This window comes from Medicago sativa, chromosome 3, assembly GCF_051527215.1.
Source record: "Medicago sativa cultivar Bolivia chromosome 3, Bolivia_mono, whole genome shotgun sequence".
Taxonomy (NCBI): domain Eukaryota; kingdom Viridiplantae; phylum Streptophyta; class Magnoliopsida; order Fabales; family Fabaceae; genus Medicago; species Medicago sativa.
The window spans coordinates 11,785,195-11,806,173 of record NC_140751.1 but is presented as its reverse complement, the minus strand read 5'-3'; the positions used below and the strand labels follow the sequence as shown (position 1 = coordinate 11,806,173).

General features: G+C 34.0%; 2 protein-coding genes across 5 annotated transcripts; both read left to right on the top strand.

Annotated features, from left to right (window-relative positions):
* The first annotated feature begins 5,012 nt into the window (after positions 1–5,012).
* On the top strand, positions 5,013–19,066 carry LOC146935744 (putative ADP-ribosylation factor GTPase-activating protein AGD11). Of its 4 annotated transcripts, none has more exons than XM_085750837.1 (11): positions 5,013–5,175; positions 5,266–5,325; positions 5,518–5,640; positions 7,367–7,456; positions 7,599–7,683; positions 8,443–8,518; positions 8,623–8,786; positions 8,908–9,145; positions 9,753–9,869; positions 9,970–10,065; positions 18,551–19,066. In XM_085750837.1, exons 3-11 carry the CDS (start codon positions 5,595–5,597, stop codon positions 18,830–18,832), a joined length of 1,194 nt encoding a protein of 397 aa, XP_085606963.1. In that variant the 5' UTR covers positions 5,013–5,175; positions 5,266–5,325; positions 5,518–5,594; the 3' UTR covers positions 18,833–19,066. The 4 variants fall into 4 exon arrangements, with proteins under 4 accessions (XP_085606963.1, XP_085606962.1, XP_085606965.1 ...); XM_085750836.1 differs by lacking the exon at positions 18,551–19,066 and adding an exon at positions 10,569–11,081; XM_085750839.1 differs by lacking the exon at positions 7,367–7,456.
* On the top strand, positions 13,283–15,210 carry LOC146935745 (F-box/kelch-repeat protein At3g23880-like). Its single transcript, XM_085750840.1, has one exon. It carries the CDS (start codon positions 13,932–13,934, stop codon positions 15,066–15,068), a length of 1,137 nt encoding a protein of 378 aa, XP_085606966.1. The 5' UTR covers positions 13,283–13,931; the 3' UTR covers positions 15,069–15,210.
* Positions 19,067–20,979: the final 1,913 nt, after the last annotated feature.

The window sequence follows — 20,979 nt, the reverse complement described above, 5'->3', positions numbered from 1 at the left end:
ATTATTCTTTTGGCAACGGTTGAGGTTTAAAGAGAAAAAGGTAAAATAGAATAAAGCACGTTTGGATGGCTAGTTTTTTTAGCTTATGAGAATTAGTTTATGCTAATGAATCTTTTTTTGTTAATTTATAATTTTTTATTAATGAAAATTGTATTTTTTTTTTTTTATAAATTTTTATTGAATGAAAATTGTATTTTGATAACCTAATCTGACAAACTTATGAATACATAACTGCTTATTTATTTACATTAGTTGTTTTGTATAAGCAGAAAAATAAGTTAATCCAAACGTACTCTTGATACTTAAATGAAATAAAATCACAATAGTGGATGCATATTTTGTGTTGTTTTTTAAAAATAAAAATTAAATCTACAACTTTTTTTTTTATTAAAAAGCTGTTCTACAAGTCTTCTCCAACGCTTCCTTCAAAACAAAACAAAAAAGGTCTTCTCCGACGCTTACACTTGATTTTTTTTGTGTTACTTTACATACACTTGATTGCTTCTTTATATTTTTATTTTTATTTATTTGTAAATTTATATAAATAAATAAATGTGTTCCTGCAAGACGAGGGAAGTTGGATGCAAGTAGATTAACAATAATTGAGAGGATTGAAATTGGGAGAGGCATGCAAAGTTAAATGGGAGTTTTAAGGATTTAATTTAATGATTGAGGAGTTTTATGGGAGAACAAAATTGGAATGAGGTGGCAAAAAATGGAAGACAAAATATACAAATTGAATATCAGGATTGTGTTACAGGATTTGCATGACTATCTTCCAATTTATAATAATGATAGATAGATAGATAGATAGATGATACAACAACGTCATCATTCTTCTCTAGCAAACTGTTTAAAGAAAGTCACGTGCTAACTTGACACTTACTTCCTCTGATCTCCAATATAAGGAACAAAATAGTCATTTTGATTTGTCTAAAATATAAAAAAAAAATGTGTATGCATGTACCATATTTATCACTATTATTCCTAAATTAACTTTCAAATAATGTATGTCACATCTTCTAATAACCATTTTTTCTCATGGAACAAGTTTCCTTATAGGACAATTTAGAAAACACAATTACTCCCCGTTCTAGATGCATGTCGTTTTTTTATCATATGCACCTACTTTGATTTTATCTTTCTTTTTTTAAGGGTTGATCGTATCTTGTGGCTATTATATAAAGACATGTTAGTATATAATATGTTGTTACCTTTAACTCAATGAATATTTTTAAAACATCAGTTTTCTATAATAGACAATTTAAAATATTAATGATCAAAATTTTATCTTAACATGTGTGAAGTGGTTAACTACAACATATATGCAAAACCTAATGAAATACTTATTAAACGAGTGCAACTACTTTTTTTTTTCCTTATATATAAGACCGGATATAATATATTATTGAATTTTCTTGTTCAAAAATATATTATTGAATTTAAATGGTTACATGAATACGTGGTTCTTGAAAGTTTTGTTCATTTTATTATCTCACAAGTGGGGATTAAATTGAGTAAATAAAATTGAGAAGCCAAATCTCTCAAAAAATAAAATAAAATGAAAATGAGAAACCAATATCACAAGTTATATTACAAGTGCTGTTAAAAGAAACTCTTTGTTCCCTTAGCAAAATCTTTGATAAAACAAAATCTCAACGACAATACAATAGTTGTGTCTACCCGTTGACACCAACATAAAAACGTGCATGCCACAACCTTAGAAGATGTTAGTATGGATTAAGGTCCATGTTAGGGGACAAGAATGGCATTTTACCAAATTTGGTGAAGGAAAATCAAGAGAACAATATTTTGTCGAACCACGTTTTGGAGAATAAAAAAGTCTTGTTTTTTATTCAAAAGCACACATGTGTAAGGAAGACAAAAAAAAAGTGTACTTCCAATTCCAAAGTGAATCAGATAGCATAGAAGTTATTCAAAAGTGTTATTTTTGAATGTATATGTATAAATAACACAAATTTAATTCAGTGATAAGAGTTTAACAGCGTAAGTTGTAACCTTAAGTATTGAGTTTGAATATTTTTTTCTTTTTTTTTCCCCTAAGAGTTTGAATTCTTAGCGACAGTTGTACAATAAACTCAAATATTGAGTTTTAATTTAGTGATAATAGTTATTTTACAACTTATTTTGAGAATTCAAACTCATAAAAAAAAAACCATCTTAAATGTCATACTTTATATAATAATATAAAATGATTAATTAAGATCTTTGACACCCTAGTCATTTTACGGAATAACAAAAAAATTTAGTTCTTTGGATCGACTATTCCACTAATCTTCGCTCAGTTACTTAGGCCACGTCCTAAATTTCTACATGTTTTCATTAAAAGTATGCTTTAGGAAGATTAAACTATGACCCTCTCCGCATGCACAATGATATTTAACTATTGGTGGATCCACTCTAAGATAAAGTGTGGCTATAGACACACCAATTATTATTGTTTTTTACATAGGAACTAGGAAGGATGTCTATTAGAGCAATTGAAATATGAACATTTTTTCAAAGCAATATGAAGAATATAATGTTAGAGAAGGTTGACGGTTCATTTTGCTCCAATTAACAATTGTTAGGGTTACAAATGGACATAAGCTAGGGCTGGCAATGAACCGAACCAACTCGAAAATAACTCGATACTCGATTCGATAATTGATTCGCTGAACTTGGTTCATGAACCAAATGAGTCGAACTTGAGTTGAAAATTAAGCTCGTTAAATAAATGAGTTGAACTTGAGCTAAGCATAGTTCGACTCGTTTGGTTCATGAACCAACTCGATATATATATATATATATATATATATATATATATATATATATATTATTTTGTATGTGTTTTATCTAATATATAATTTATTACAAACTTCTTCTAATAATTATGTATTTTTTTAATAAGTATAAGTATTATTACTAATTTGATTACAAACCAACGATAATACAAATAGTTAATATTACCTTTTGAATGCTTTTAAATAAACATGTACATAAAATAGTCCCACATCGGGGAGTTTTCAAAATACTAGAGAGGAGGATGGATATATAAGCGCAGTACATGATGAAACAATGTAATATGCGGAATGGCTACAGTAGTAAAACTAAAGTCCTAATGCTGTGAAGCCTGGATACGAGATATGATACGGATACGATACTGCACCGATACGTCGATACGGGAAAATTTCAAAAATCAAGATACGATACGGCTGAGATACGTTAATAAAAAAATTATATAATTAAATGTACAATATAATTATAACCATTTTTTTTAATATGCAAATATATTAACAAACAAAAGAAACCAATCATAGGCTCGTAGTACATCAACATAAATATAAATAATATTGACAATTAAGAGAGTGATGATTAGTCAATTACATACATAATATATCCCAAAAAGACCACCATAAGTGCTATACTATATCCAAAAGGAACATTGTTAGTGTTATACTATATCAATCCAAAAAAGAAACACTATACTCAAGAGTTAAATTATTTTAGTTAACATTAATGGGGAAGTATTGAGGCAGATATTGGTGCAGGATAATTATCGGATGCTCTCCTGATATGTATCGGGAAGTATCAGATAATTATTTTGTTAAAAAATAAAATTTAATCTTCGGATACTCTTCTGATACGTATCGGGAAGTATCGGGCAGGTATCGGTGCAGGATATGCAGGGGATACGATACGTCATCCATTTTGAAGTATCGGAGCTTCACAGTCCTAATGCCATTCTAATTCTACCTAGTGGTCTTAACTCTTGAGATTGAGACCAACATCCTTCATAGTATTATTTATATTTTTGATTTTATATATTTGACCAAAAAAAAAAGCTTTTTATTTTTGGAAAAAAAAAAGTTTTGAAGTGTGCAATTTGAGCTAACGAGCCGAACCGAGTTGTTCGTGAACTTTAATCGAGCCGAACTCGAGTTAAAAAAAAGGTTCGTTTCGAACTCGAGTCGAGTTTCGAGCCGAATCAATTCTTATCGAGCCGAGTCGAGCTCAGACAGGTTCGACTCGACTCGACTCATTTCCAGCCCTAACATAAGCTAATAAAAATAACCCTAATAAAAATCATTAAAACTGTTTTGTTTAGTGAAATAATACAAAACCTTTAATTTTATTGGGAAATTTTGACACTACTTTTTTTAGCCACACCAAAACATTAGTTCTGGATCCATCCCTGCATCAGAGTCACCCTCATTGATTAAAAAAATATTCTTGACTTTAATCCTACTACTTTAATACAATATATACTACTTTAATCCTAAATATTTCAACATGAGAGGCTTGAGATAACCTGAATATGTAATAACAACGGTTCCATTATGCAATTACAATAACTCCATTCTTTGATTTCCTTAAGTTCTTGAGTGTATGTGTTGGAGAGATTACTATCTCTATTCCACTCTACAAAATTTTGTGTGAAGTCACAATGGATGCAACAACACCATAGAATGGCTATAAATAGGACACTCTCCTTTGTGTCAAATAAAATGGACTCACTTATCCGTCATAGTAAGCCTACACACATCACCCCAATAAAAATAGTAAGCCTACACACATCACCCCAATAAAATAAAGATAAATATTTTTCAATAATAATATCAATAATCATAATATTATAAAATCATATAAATAAAATTAACAATATATACCAATATTTGGACATCTACTTAATCTGAGTACAATAAAATCTAACTATGCTAGTCCACATTAAAAATCCAACAAGTGCTACCTTATGAGAGATAATGAAGTTATCCATTTGACACGTAAAAGAAAAAGAAACTGAAAAATACTATTTATGGGTTATAGTTAAGAAATTGTTGAAATCAATCTATTAAATAAATACATGTCACATTGTAATGTACAAAATTTAACACGCTCCCATGTAAGCGCGTTCAATGTTCCTTTGGTGAGTCAAACATTCATCACAACAACAAAAGAAAAACACAAAATCAATAATATTTAATTTAATGTAATTCTCTCATTGACTTTTCATGCCTCCAATCATTTCCATATCCTTCAAATCAAAATCATAAACTATGATAATTCAATTCCCTCAGAAATAACTTTACATGCAATTTGTCAGAAATATATTCTTTGGATAATTCAATTCCCTCAGAGATTGATTTGAAAAAATTCTATCTTTTCTAGTACATTGTATGTTTTTTTCCATTAATTCATAAAAACCATGTTTTGATTTTGATTTTCTCTTTTAGATTTTGACAATAATTTTTTTTGTTGTTGTAGAGAATAAGCTGCCATTGGCTCATGCCTAATTTCAAGTGGAGGAAATATATTATCTGATCTGTAAGATTTTTCTGTTGGAATTTTATTAATTTTTTTTAATTCAAGCTTAATTGCCATTTTTCATGTTTTTTTCAATCTTTTATTATGACATTTTAATTGAAATCTTTGTGTTTTTTTGATGTTGAGTTGCATTTTTCAATTGCAAGATGATCAAGATAAAATATTTGATGTGCCCTTTTTATCTTCATGCAGAGAAAGGGTTGATAAATACATGGCTGTCCTCAGATTATAGTGACATTCCTTGATTTTGGTTTCAAATATTTGAGGATATGGAGATGATGCATCAAGAAAAATCTGAAATCAATGGTATACCAGGTAAAAACTTTCTATACCTTTTCCCTCATTCTTTCTTCCTCCCCATCAAAGTGATGTAATGAATGGTTGATATTATGAACAACAAGAATAAGTCATTGGAATTTGATAGAACCGTATCTAACATCGACACTTCAAATTGAAGACGTGTATGTGTTGGTGTAGTATCTATGAAGCACGGACACAGACATGGACACCAGACACGACATAGACACCGACACGGATAATAGTTTAAAAAAATGACATAATTCAGTGTAATCATAGATATATTGTATTGTTGTCGGTGTCAGACACCGGAACACCTCTAATCCAAAGAGTGTTTGTGCTTCATAGTGTAGTACACAGATACATGAGACACCAACACAGGTGGTTATATTCAGCCACTTCTATTTTTTTAAATTATTATCGGTGTCTGTGTTTTAGTGTAAGTGTCATGTTTATATCAATGTTTCACATGATAGAATAGAGCAGATTTATTCACATTTTTCTTTCCCCTCCTCCTCTTTGTTTTGGTTAAACATGTATATGATAGGGCTAGACCAATCCATGGTTGAGAAGAGATGTTGCAATTTGCTTGCTCTCAAGTAACTACAAATTCATGACAAGCTATGAAACACGGACACCCCTCGGATTAGGAGTGTCTTGGTGCCCGACACATATAATTATACTGACACAACACCGACAAATTTAATTACACTGAATTATGTGATTTTCTCAAATTATTAGCTGTGTACCGTATCCCGTGTCCATGTCCGTATCCGTGGTTCAAAGACGAAAAGTATTTTTGAATTTTAAGTTAATTAGGGATGTTACTACAATGGCACTATTGAGTTCCTTATAGATTAATAGGATAGTTTTTTTTAGTAAAATGTTAAATTTTTGTTTTGAATTTTGAGGGTGTATGAACAATAGATGTTGTGCCCTGCACCATATAGTAGTGACTAATGCAACATCAATTATGAGTTAGATTATCTTCATTGTCTTCAAATAAGTACAATAAACTAAGTTTATTTCTAAAACATCCCTTCCTAACCTTCTCAAGGAAAGAAATTAAACATGATCTATGAGGGCTTCACCTATCTATAATAAATTATCTGTGATCAGGTTCTCATTTCTCAAGACATCTTTTATTGGTTAATTGTATTAAAGAATTCAAAACAAAGAAACAAAATGTGATTACAAGAATGACTCCAAAAGCTTCTGATGTTTCTTGTATGGAATGAAAGTTTATTGTGTTATGAAGCACTGATACAGACACAGACACTGGACACGATATTGACACATTCTTGCCAGTAATATTTAAGAAAATGGAACTAATTGAATGTAACTACATGTGTCGATGTCGGACACCTGACACAACTTTAATTTGAAGTGACAGTGCTACATACAAGGGGAGGAACCATCCGTCTCCTTTATTGTTTCTGCTTTACTAGAATGACTTTGACTTTGAGAATTTAAACTTGAGGTTTCCTTATAAAAAAAAAAGTCGAGTTCCGTTTGTTTTTAAGCATTTGTAAGTTGAGTTTTCGAGGGAATAAAAGAAAAGCTTGACTTGCAAGAAGGTGAACCCCATTTCTACATAAGAGAAAGGAAATATTAGTGTCTGTGATTGTTGAAATTTGTAATGATAAAAGTAACTTCGAAGTGATGCTTTGTCGCAATTTCACAAGTCAGAGTGTATAATGGTATTTCGACAGGCTAACTATAAAATTAAATGTCTCAATTGTAGGGTCAGGATCTTCTTGCCTTTATGATCTCTTTTGCACTGAAACACCAAGTTTAAATTCTCAAAGTCAAAGAGAGCGATGGATGTTATCTGGTATTTTTCCCTTTTAATTGTTACATTTATCAAATAACCAACATTATCCGGTCTCACAAGTGTTTATGTTAGTATATAAGTTAATCCAAACAGACCCTTAATCTTTGAGCTTACACTATTTCTGCTTACTTCCGATCACTAGGTCCACAGGAAAGGTTAGACAATCTGATGCGTCAAGCAGGGAACAAGTTCTGTGCTGATTGTGGATCATCAGAGCCAAAATGGGTGTAAGTATTCACTTTATTTGTAAAGTAATTTGATCTATGTGCATTGCTAAGTGCTACATTGTTTGAAAAGCATTATCTTGGATCAAGAACTAGTTATTAATACTGTGTCTTTCCACACAAATCTTATTGTTCCTTGTCTAAGTTATAACTGAGAAGCTAAAGATGCCTTAGGACTATCAATTTCAACTTGCTTGTTATTTGCTTTCTATCTTTGTGAAGCAACCGCAGCATGATTTGTATAGTTTTATGTTTAAAATTACATGAATCCAATTTAGTTTTGATACATTTTGTGTAATACGTTTAATTAGCCCATGTTTGGATAAACAAATTAAAATTAAGCGCTTATAGCATAAACTTTGTTTATGTATAAGTTATTTCTGTATCAGAAGATAAAATGAAGTCAAACTTTTTTCAGATAAGTGCTTATGGACATAAGCTAAAAACAACTTTTGAACATTTCATAAATTGTTTCCATAAGCTCTCACAAGTGCTAATGCCAGTAGATCAGCTTAAATAAGTCAATCCAAACAGTCCCTTAGTGTGGTTTATCTCTCCTACTTGTAAGGTGCTCTTAGTAACATTGTCCTCGGACAAATTTTTTTATTTTGTATTTCTAGATCACAAGAAGTTTAGAATGAGGAAGAACCTTGAGACATGAAACTTTCTATTCAGAATTAATTGACAATTTACTTTTCTCAGTAGATAATTAGTTCATATTATTTGCATTTGATTTTATTCAGCGCATTGTTTGAACATCAGGTCTTCAAGTCTTGGAGTATTTATTTGCATCAAGTGCTCTGGTATACACAGAAGCCTAGGAGTCCATATATCTAAGGTATGTTCGTAACATAATATGTAAAACACATGTTATTTGACATTAAATGCATTTACTTGCAAATTTTCTAATAGAAATTTTAACATGATTTGACATGATTATAGGTTCTGTCACTGAATCTAGATGAATGGACAGACGAACAAGTCGATTCATTGGTCAACTTGGGTGGAAATACATTAATCAATAAGAAGTACGAAGCTTGCATGCCAAGCTACATAAAAAAACCAAAACCGAATTCTTCCATTGAGGAGCGCTCTGATTTTATTAGGTAACTAACTGGATGAAAAAGCGTCACGAGCACACAAACACACACGCACACAACAAATTCATATTTATCTTGAGATAGGATACCATTGTTTTTCACTTTTCTTTTTAATTTTATTATCCAGGAGAAAATATGAGCTGCAACAATTTTTGGATTCCGAGGAGAATTTGATTTGTCCCTTTATACCATCCCACGCAAGAACAACTTCATCCAGTCAGAGCAGTTCCTCAAGCTACAATCCTCCACAAGAAAAAAAACGTTATGATAAACAAACAACTAGAAATCGTATTGGGCTATCGTTTCGAAACAGCTGGGGAAGAAAAGATTCTGAGAGTAAGAGTACAAAGAAGAGTAACTCGTTGGTAATGTTTCATTTCATTTCTTCTTTAAAGTTAGTTAATGCAATAAATAATGCTATCTATGTTGAGAATTCTGATAGACTTAAATATGTTTTGTGTCCCAGTAATATATCCATCTTTAGGTTTTGTCGAAACGGTCCCTGCAATTTTTTTGTTCTATTATAGTCCCTATTTTTTCGCTTTAGTCTATGTAACATTTGGTTTATGTTCTTTTAGTCCCTATATGTTTGAAAACTCGGTATCCGGCTCAAGGACCGACTAATTCGAGAGACCAATCTGACTGTCCTCTAGCGGGGGCCCCATTTAAATCCAGAGGCAAAACCCTATATGTTAGAAACTCAAAACAAAAAATATATACTACAGGGACTAAAACAAAATATATAAAAAATTATAAAAAAAATATACCATAACTTCATAAGTACTAAAACAAAATGTTAAAAGGACTGAAAGAGAAAAAAAAGGGGATAAAGGTATATTACAGGGACCAAAACTGAGAATCATCTTGAGAAATGGAACATTCATGAAAGTTTAAGCATGATAAGTATTGAAATATTACATTTTTCTTTGTTCTTGACTACTGAATATTGTTTCTCCCTATTTACTGTTATAGGCAGGTATGGTTGAATTTGTTGGATTGATTAAGGTTAATGTGGTTAAAGGCACTAACCTAGCTATCAGAGATATAGTGACTAGTGACCCTTATGTCATCCTTTCTCTTGGTCACCAGGTGAGTTTCTTCATGTCAAAACTACTTAATACTTATCATAATGCTTGCAAAGGAAAATGTAACATTAAATATGTAACATTTTTATTATCTGATCTTGCAGTCGGTGAAGACGCGTGTCATAAAGAACAATTTAAATCCTGTTTGGAATGAAAGCCTAATGCTTTCAATCCCTGAGAACATCCCTCCTCTTAAAATAGTAAGTTGAATTGTTCACCATTTTCTGTGAGACATCATTTGAAAAATAAGCTTGGAATTGGTCTTTTGGCAATTGATACCTTAATCTTACTTCTCAAGGGATCTTTGGTTCCACTTTTGTATGTTTGGTTCCACTTTTGGAGTAGCCAAAATTGATGCTAGAGGTGTAAACTGAGTATGCCTCTAGTGTTGCTTCTAACTTGTAGCTAGAATTCGGAGCTTTTGCCTCTAGAATTCATTTGGAACTTTGCATGAACGTATACAAACAATCGTCACTTTACATTCAATTCACTTTTAGCTTTAACGATGTTACACGGTCATTTTTTTCAAAGTCAATTTTTGTCCCTGTAAAACCGAACACATGCACTTGATTCAATTTATGTTCCTGACAGCCTCAGAAATGAAAACAATAATTTAGAACTTCGGACACATCTATTATTGTAATTGTCACTTTCTTGCAATCACAATGAATATCTATTCAATGTTGTTGTCCCTTATATGCAGATTGTATATGACAAAGATTCATTCAAAAACGACGATTTTATGGGAGAAGCTGAAATAGACATTCAACCCTTAGTATCAGCAGCAAAAGCATATGAGAAATCATCAATCATGGAGTCAATGCAGCTTGGAAAATGGGTAGCAAGTGGTGACAATACACTTGTGAAAGATGGAATAATATCTCTTGAAGAAGGGAAAGTGAGACAGGAAATCTCATTGAGGCTACAAAATGTTGAGAGAGGTGTTCTTGAAATTGAGCTTGAATGTGTTCCTCTTACTCAATAGATGAGATAGGAGTAAAGGGTCATAATGTAAATTTGCAAAAAATTACATTTTGGAAGCTTTTATTTATCAGTGTAGATTGTTCTGTCTCAGTCTCAGTTTTCACTTTGTACATTAATTCTGTGAGACTGTGACGACCATCCTTATGTAGATTAAGAAAAATATGAATTATCTCTAAGTGTTTTTTTTGGAAGAGACCTTATTGATAAATTTCAACCTTTTTGCTTGTAAAAACAGACCTATTTTTTGAAATACTACTCGTTACTTTGTAGGACGCTCTCAAATTACGTCTCTGATATGATGAATAGTTCAATTAAGTTTGTGACTTTGTCAAACGTTCTTCACTTTCATTCTTCTGTTAGTATCGGTTGATTAACATGGTTTCAATAAGAGACTTGTCCGTTAAATGTGACATTAGTCCCTATATTTAGAGGTTTTGGACCTAGGGGTAAAGAATCTTGGTGGTGGAATGACAGTGTTCAGGGTAAAGTTCGGATCAAGAGAGATTGTTTTAGAGATTGGTCTAAGTGTAAAAATGCCGAAACTTGGGATAAATATAAGATAGCTAGGAAAGAGGCTAAGAAGGCGGTGAGCGAAGCGAGAACTCAAGCATTTGAAGGATTATACCAATCTTTAGGTACCAAGGAGGGGGAGAAATCTATATACAAGCTTGCGAAGGGACGAGAACGAAAGACAAGAGACCTGGACCAAGTGAAGTGTATTAAGGATGAAGAGGGTATAGTTTTGGTGCAAGAGAGAGATATTAAGGATAGATGGAAGAAGTATTTCCACAACTTATTTAATGAAGGATATGAGATCTTACCAGACTCTAACAGGTTAGACATCAGAGAGGAGGACCGAAATTATAACTATTATCGTCGGATTCAGGAGCACGAGGTGAAAGAAGCGTTGAAAAGGATGAGTAATGGCAAGGCAGTTGGGCCGGACAACATACCTATCGAAGTGTGGAAAAGTCTTGGCGATAGAGGAATTGGGTGGCTCACAAAACTTTTCAACGAGATTATGAGGACGAAGAAAATGCCGGACGAGTGGAGAAGAAGCACCTTAATTCCAATCTATAAGAACAAGGGGGATATACAAGATTGCGCGAATTATAGGGGAATTAAGCTAATGAGTCATACCATGAAGTTATGGGAAAGGGTAATTGAGCGAAGACTAAGAAAAGAGACTCACGTTACGGATAACCAATTTGGTTTTATGCCTGGGAGGTCGACTATGGAAGCGATCTACTTACTTCGACGCGTGATGGAGCGATATCGGACGGATAAAAAAGACTTGCACTTAGTTTTCATTGATTTGGAGAAGGCGTATGATAGAGTACCCAGAGAGATTTTGTGGAAAGCCCTGGAGAAGAAAGGGGTGAGGATTGCCTATATTAGAGCTATCGAGGATATGTATGAGGGGGCTTCGACTAGTGTGAGGACGCAGGATGGGGATACCGGAGATTTTCCCATAACAATAGGACTGCACCAAGGGTCAACCCTAAGTCCTTATCTTTTTACTTTAGTTTTGGATGTACTGACGGAACACATCCAAGAGTTAGCACCGAGATGTATGCTTTTTGCAGATGATGTAGTCTTGCTTGGTGAGTCGAGGGAGGAGTTAAACGGGAGGCTAGAGACTTGGAGGCAAGCCTTAGAAGCGTACGGTTTCCGCCTGAGTAGAAACAAGACGGAATATATGGAATGTAACTTCAGTAAAAGGAGAAGTGGGTCTACCTTAGAGGTGAAAGTTGGAGATCATATCATACCCTAAGTTACACGGTTTAGATATCTTGGGTCCATAGTACAAAATGACGGAGAAATAGAAGCTGATGTACATCATCGTATTCAAGCTGGGTGGTTGAAATGGAGAAGAGCCTCAGGTGTTTTGTGCGATAAGAAAGTACCACTTAAGCTGAAAGGAAAGTTCTATCGGACAGCAGTCAGACCGGCAATGTTGTATGGTACGGAGTGTTGGGCGGTTAAGAGCCAACACGAGAGTAAAGTAAGCGTAGCGGAGATGAGGATGTTGCGTTGGATGAGTGGGAAGACTAGACATGATAGGATTAGGAATGACATCATTAGAGAGAGAGTGGGGGTAGCACCTATAGTAGAAAAGTTGGGAGAAAATAGGCTTAGATGGTTTGGACATGTAGAGAGAAGGCCCGTAGACGCCGTGGTAAGAAGAGTAGATCAAATGGAGGAGAGTCAGGTTAAAAGAGGTAGAGGAAGACCTAAGAAAACTATTAGAGAAACCATTAGAAAAGATTTAGAGGTCAATGAGTTGGATCCAAATATGGTCTTTGATAGAACATTATGGCGGCATTTGATCCATGTAGCCGACCCCACTTAGTGGGATAAGGCGTTGTTGTTGTTGTTGTATTTAGCTACACATAGTAAATTTGGTCGCTATAATGTTCAACTTACTATCAATACGATCCCTAACATTATCATCGAATTTGCAAACTTATGCAAAGTTTAGAGATGTTAAAATTAGTAGGATTACGTATAAAAATGATCCAACATATTCAAAACAAAACCAGTAAATATCAGATGCAACATAACAATTAAAATGGGGTCTTTTAGCCTCTGTTTTTGTGTGGTCGGAAGGTGCTATCGGTTGTCGTAAGAGTTCCGGTCCGGGTCTCTTGGGTTGCAGCAGTGGTGGTGGGTACGAATCTGTTTGATTTTTACCTGCTGAATCTTTATTCGGCTGCTGTACAGCCCCTCTCTTTGGTGTTGCCCCGTTCCTGTGGTGTTTGGTTGTGTTGTGTGTGGTCCGTTTTCGGCGGCGGAAGGCGTGTAAGGCTGTACACGTCACTATACTCCGATAAATCCGAATCGTCCAAACGAAATCTAATGTGTCTGTTTGCTCTTCCCACCCCCTAAGAATTTGATACAGCAAGCAAATAAGTGAGAAATAGTTAAATTCTCATATTGGGCTGGTTCTGATGGTAAAGCAGGCCCATGTACCTCACCACTTAAAACCTGCTGAGCTTCCCTCATCGTTATTGCAGAGAAGACGACAGAACCACTAAACCCTAATCCCCATTTTTCTCCTCACCAAATCGGCGCTAATAACATGGACAGCGACGGTAACCACCAACGCGACGCCGTCTCTACAATAGCCAAAACCCTAACATCATCGTTGTCGCTTCACGCGCCGCCACTTCCCACACTTCCTTTGGATCTCATTTCAAAAATTCTATGTAGACTTCCAGTGAAACACCTCCTTCAACTCAAATCTGTCTGCAAGTCATGGAATTATCTAATCTCCGATCCAAAGTTCGCCATGAAACACCTCCGCCTCTCAAATACGCACCTCGTCCATCCCTCAACCAACTCCAATGTTCTACAGTCTTACCTACTCCAGAGTATTTTCACTGACGACGTAACAGCTAACTCCATCTCTCAGCTTGAGCTACCTTCCAACCAGTTTTCCTGCATTGGCTCCTTCAATGGTGTTCTATGTCTTGTAAGTGAACATGGAGGTTTCCTGAATCTTCGATTGTGGAACCCTTCCATTAGAAAATTCAAGGAATTGCCTCCTCTTGAAAAGAAACAAAATGTTCCTCGTCACGAATTAATCTATGGCTTCGGCTATGATGTTATTACTAATGCTTACAAGATGGTGGTTGGTTTAAGTGTACGTGATACTAACCATGAGGTGAAGGTTCATACTTTGGGCACCAATTCTTGGAAAACCATTCAAAAATTTCCTTTTGGTTGTGCTCCTTTGCAATTTTTGGGAAAATCTGTGAGTGGAACGATCAATTGGTTGGTTGCTGGAGAGTATGATAACAAATTTCAAGATTGTATTGTTTCTCTTGATTTGGGAAATGAGTCTTGTAAGGAAATTTTGCTGCCGAAGGAGGTAGATGTATCTACTTTGCCTTTGCGTTGGTACTTGGGTGTGTTGAGGGATTGTTTGTGCGTGGTGTTTGGTCATGATGTTTGGATTATGAAGGAACATGGAAATAATGACTCCTGGGCTAAGTTGTATAGTGTTTCTTTCTTGCGAGATTTTCCTTCATCTTTTGCCACTATTGAAGTACTACATATTTTTGAGGATGGCCGTTTGTTGTTGGATTGTATTTATGAAAAGGAACAGACACAGAAGTTGGTTTTTCACAATTCTAGAAATGGCACTTTTAAGTTTAGTGAGTCGAAATTCATGCGTGACGTATGCGTTGAGAGTTTGATATCACCTTGTTCTTAATGCTAGAATGTAGATGTGGTGCTATGTCACTTGAGAGTGAGACTTATCTAAAACCTATATGTCAATTTCTGTTTAGGATATTTATTTTGTACTTGTTCTGATTATTGGTTACTTTATGGATTATTGTTAAGGTTCATTTGAATATGCAGCTTGATAAAATGTAGTTATTTTTATTTATTTGTCTGTTAGAAGGTTTTGTTCTCTCATGCATTTCATTTTATATAGTTCAAAATCATGTCTTTTAATATACCCTGGTCATTGTGAAAATAACATGTCATGCCTTTTACTATTTAGTTCTTCTCAACATGACTTATCCCCATACCATTTTTTCTTACTTTTTCTGTTATCCTTAATGGAAGGGAAAACTTCTGCTAAATAATGTGGAGACCAAGTTCAAGTCCACATTCTGTCCAAAATATGAACATTGAATTAAACGAACTGGAATGGCTTGTGAGAGGTTTGAGTCACTAGACATAACTTGTGAATACTTTGCTAAATTCTCATGTGTTGATCAGATGAAGGCTTACTGTTATTGTGACCTTGTACACGTCACACATGCTGGGTCATATAAAATTATCGAACGTTGTAAAAGGATGATAGCTACATCCTTGGATTGTGGCAGGCCAAACTACCTTCAAAAAACTTAACTCATCGATAAATCAAAAGTAGTTAGCAGAGTGAATGGTATGTCAGGAATGAGAAATCTGGATCGAGTCTGAAGTAAGGGGTGTGGCGGAGCATCATATTCTGCAACAAAAGAGAGTATGAAATAGGAAATTAAAGCACCAACCAAAGAACATACCATTTTGATAAGCGGATATTGCTATAATGAGCTGACTGTGATGACAACAAAAATGTCTATTAAGACAGATTGTGCAAATGTTGATACGGTAATATGAGCTATAAAATGTGATAAATTAAATGTTAATCATTATTTTTCATTCTAACAAGTAACAACCAGTTAAAAGTGTTTGTTATTTTAGGATAAACAGATTTTTTTGTTTTGATGACAAGTTTGCACAATTCTGATGTTGGCTGTTGCAGACCATAATAACGTGCCCACTATGCTGCTGTTGGAATTATTTGCATATTATGTATGGTTTATGTTTTCATATATCATTAGGTGCACATAAACTTCCCGTAAGGGTAAGCTGTACTAACATATTATATCAGTTTTCTTCTCTAATACAAATGCCAATGGCTTCTTTACAAATGCCTTGTATCAGCTTGCACCAATTCTGCCCCATTTGCGATTTCTTGGACTGCTTTCCAGTTTTGCAGCAACACTTTTGCCTGCATTAACACCGAATTTTGCACCTCAATTGTATTGTTGAGAGTGTATTGTTGCATTGCTTCCAAACACTCCCCAAAATACAAGCAAACAGCGTAGCTTCATCCCCTGAGAACTGTTGTGGTACCTTGAAAATACAATCTGCTGCAGAATTTGAATGATCCTTGGCAACCGCAACTGTTTGCAAAAATGTACACGTGCTCCATATATTTTGACTACTGGCACAATTAAAGAAAATATGACTACTATCATCATCATTTATGGTGCAAAAAACACAGTTGTTGGAAAATTGACTCCTTTTTCATGCAGTCAAAACCGTGTTGGAATGCACCGTCTACTAATTCGCCAAACCAGATTTTTAGTTTTCAGAGGAGCTTTAATTTTCCAAATCAAATTCAATGAGCCATCCATTCTGAAATGAGAGGTGTCAATTAATTCTTGAAGGCAAAAGCAATAAGCACTCCTTACCTTAACTCTCGATTTTTCTCAACGCGCCAAAATACTTCATAGAAAATGAAATGTGTACAGGGATTGATATGAGGAGAGTAGACTGAGCCAATGAGGGGGCAATCAGTTATTCGTATTGGTACTTTGTAGTTTTCGGCTACACAGATAATGCTTTAAGCATCTCTCTGAGCTTGGCTCTGAGGTTACTGTGATATGTTTCTGTATTAGTTCCTATTTTCAGTAATTAATAATACTATCTGATTTTCTTACCTTGGGTGGTCTGTTTCTTACCTTTGAGTGGTCTCTAACACCAGTACAAATATAAGGACTATTCCCACATGAAACGTTGGTTAATTGCTATCATGATAATGTTTTTTCTGTGAAGATTCATGTTGTTTCACTATGGTATCTGAGCTGGATTGTGGGATTAATATCACAGTAAGATATAGCATAAAGGCTCGTATAATATTTTTTTTTTATTATCTTACAATATCTTCCTTTCCTTGCAGGAATACAATGACACCTTATTGATCAGTTATCTTGCCATGCTGACCAACTGCTCAAGGTATGACGTACAAGTAACTGTTTCCATTGTTTGTTTTCTTTTTGGATTTTGTAACAGTTATTTTAGCAAAACTACTTTTTATTTTAATCTCATGAATCAACAAATCAAAGCGGTAGAAAAAATAAATACAAGTTTGCATTTTGACAAGCATTTGAGCGCTTGGGAAATCTTCCTTTAAAAGCTAGTTATCGGTGGGAAAAAACCAAACCACTTAAATGCTACACCGAGCATCTCATCGACATATTACTCATCGCGGGACTTTGGCACACCATATTACCCACATCCGTAGCACAGTTTTTCTTTCATTCCCTATACCCCATATTAACCACTTGCCAAGGGAGAGTCATTTGATTAGAGTCTAAATTCTCAATTGTAGGGTCAGGATCTTCTTGCCTTTACGATCTCTTTTGCACCGAAACACCGAGTTTAAATTCTCAAAGTCAAAGAGAGCGATGGATGTTATCTGGTATTTTTCCCTTTTAATTGTTACATTTATCAAATAGCAAACATTATCCGGTCTCACAAGTGTTATGTTAGTATATAAGTTAATCCAAACAGACCCTTAATCTTTGAGCTTACACTATTTCTGCATGCTTCCAATCACTAGGTCCACAGGAAAGGTTAGACAATCTGATGCGTCAAGCTGGGAACAAGTTCTGTGCTGATTGTGGATCATCAGAGCCAAAATGGGTGTAAGTATTCACTTTATTTATAAAGGAATTTGATCTATGTGCATTGCTAAGTGCTACATTGTTTGAATAACATTATCTTGGATCATGAACTGGTTATTAATACAGTGTCTTTCTACACAAATCTTATTGTTCCTTGTCTAAGTTATAACTGAGAAGCTAAAGATGCCTTAGGACCATCAATTTTAACTTGCTTGTTATTTCTTTGTATCTTGGTGAAGCAGCCACAACATCCCTGAGAACATCCCTCCTCTTAAAATAGTAAGTTGAATTGTTCGCCATTTTCTGTGAGACATCATTTGAAAAATAAGCATGGAATTGGTCTTTTGGTAGTTGATACTTTAATCTTACTTCTTAAGTGCTTTTTGGTTCCACTTTTGAATGAGCCAAAATTGATGCTGGAGGTGTAAGTTGAGTATGCCTATAGTTTGCGTTCGATTTCTTTCTGGATTTCATGTTTGATAAGATTTGATATGATCCTTAAATGCAGATTGTATACGACAAAGATTCATTCAAAAACGACGATTTTATGGGAGAGGCTGAAATAGACATTCAACCATTAGTATCAGCAGCAAAAGCATGTGAGAAATCATCAATAATGGAGTCAATGCAGCTTGGAAAATGGGTAGCAAGTGGTGACAATACACTTGTGAAAGATGGAATAATATCTCTTGAAGAAGGGAAATTGAGACAGGAAATCTCATTGAGGCTACAAAATGTTGAGAGAGGTGTTCTTGAAATTGAGCTTGAATGTGTTCCTCTTACTCAATAGATGAGATAGGAGTAAAGAAGGGTCATAATGTAAATTTGCAAAAATTACATTTTGGAAGCATTTATTTATCAGTGTAGATTGTCCTGTCTCGGTCTCAGTTTTCACTTTGTACATTAATTCTGTGAGACTGTGACCATCCTTATGTAGATTAAGAAAAATATGAATTATCATTAAGTGTTTTTTTGGAAGAGACCTTATTGATAAATTTCAACCTTTTTGCTTGTGAAAACAAACTTATTTATTGAAATACTACTCGTTATTTTGTACGACACTCTCAAATTACGTCTCTGATATGATGAATAGTTCAATTAAGTTTATGACTTTGTCAAACATTCTTCACTTTCATTCTTCTGTTAGTGTCGGTTGATTAACACCGTTTCAATAAGGGACTTGTCCGTTAAATGTGACATTAGTCCCTATGTTTAGCTACACGATGTAAATTTGGTCCCTATAATGTTCAACTTACTATCAATACGATCTCTAGCATTATCATCGAATTTGCAAACTTATGCAAAGTCTATAGATGTTAAAATCGGTAGGATACGCTTAAAAACGATCTGGACATATTCAAAACAAAACCAGTAAAAAATCATATGCAACATAACAGTTAAGCTAGTAAAACATGATGCAACATGAACCATTGATTCACAGCTTCCACAACCTGTGTTGACACAAGAATTTATAGCTAATAACAGCAACAAATAACAATGTGTTAAAATGGGGAATTTAACATCATGCAAAATTATATGGTAAGACACACAAACTTTAAACATGATAATGTTATTTTTTGAAACCTTTTTTATGTCATACTCCCTTCGTCCCGTTTTATTTGAGCCATTTTGGTTTTTCACACAGATTAAGAAAAATATATAAATAAAGGGAAAAGTGGAATATATTGTATTGGGAATGATGAAAGTAGTATTAATTAGAGTTATATTGTATTGGGAATAATGAAAGTTGTATTGAAAATTGAAATGGCTCAGTTATTTTGGGACACTTTTTTTTAGAAAATGGGTCAGATATTCCGGGACGAAGGGAGTAATCTCAAGGCATCTCACCTACAAAGTCCATTGTCGACAGTTAGGTTTGAAATTTGATTGAGACTTCGGAGCTCAAAATTTTCAACTGTCGGCAAGTAGTGTCCACAATTTACATCAAAATTACAAGAGTTTTTTTGCCCAATGCAAAATTTCTATATTACTCTCCTTAATTCGTGCCTCGGAAGCACTAGTTAGCATTTCCCTTAAACAAATAGATAAATATTTGGATATACAATCAAGAATAAAGTATCTTCTCAGTTTTCAATTTTAAGGCTCTTCCTTTAAAATTCGGAGGGTTGACACTCGGAAAAAAAATCTCTCACCATCCTAATTATTTAATTTAGATACCTCACACCAGTTATCTAAATACTATTTAAATGATGTTAGGATTTTTTTAGGTAATATCTAGTTCATTTTTGTTCTTTTTATAGTTAATTTACATTTTAGAGAAGCGTGCTTTTTGCAAATTCAACGAAAGTGTATAGAACAAAATATATCGTATGTCATATTAGATGAAAATTTTAAATTCAGGTCTCTAGGGATTAGTCTCTGCACCTACTCGTAGATGATATCTCATACTTGATCCACATGAAGAAAAAAAATGTGAGTGAAATGTTTGACTATCTACGTCTTTGTAGGCTTTAATCATTTAGTATTATTATTGGAGCTTTATTTATTTTTATTTTTTTAAGATGAGCTTAATTTGTTTAATTATTAAGGAGTGATCAAGACACTTCAATCACTTAGACACTTCAATCACTTAGACACTTTAATCACTTCATTATGAATATGAAGAAACGCCTAATTGTGGTGACATGTGTTCATTAAATTCGATTTGAAACCTTCTAAAGGGGTAACTTATCATCTAACCCTTAACTTGCTAAACACGAAAACACTAATATTATAGCATATAATTCTACCATTATATATGAAAATTCCATCACAAATTAGCCATGATTGTGTCAAAACCACCACGTTTATTTTACGACAAAGAAAATGCTAACAACACTCATCAAATATATCAACCTTTTATTTTTGACAAAACCTATATTACGTACAACCTTAATAATGGCCCAAACCAAAATGTTGACTTATGAAAGAGGAACA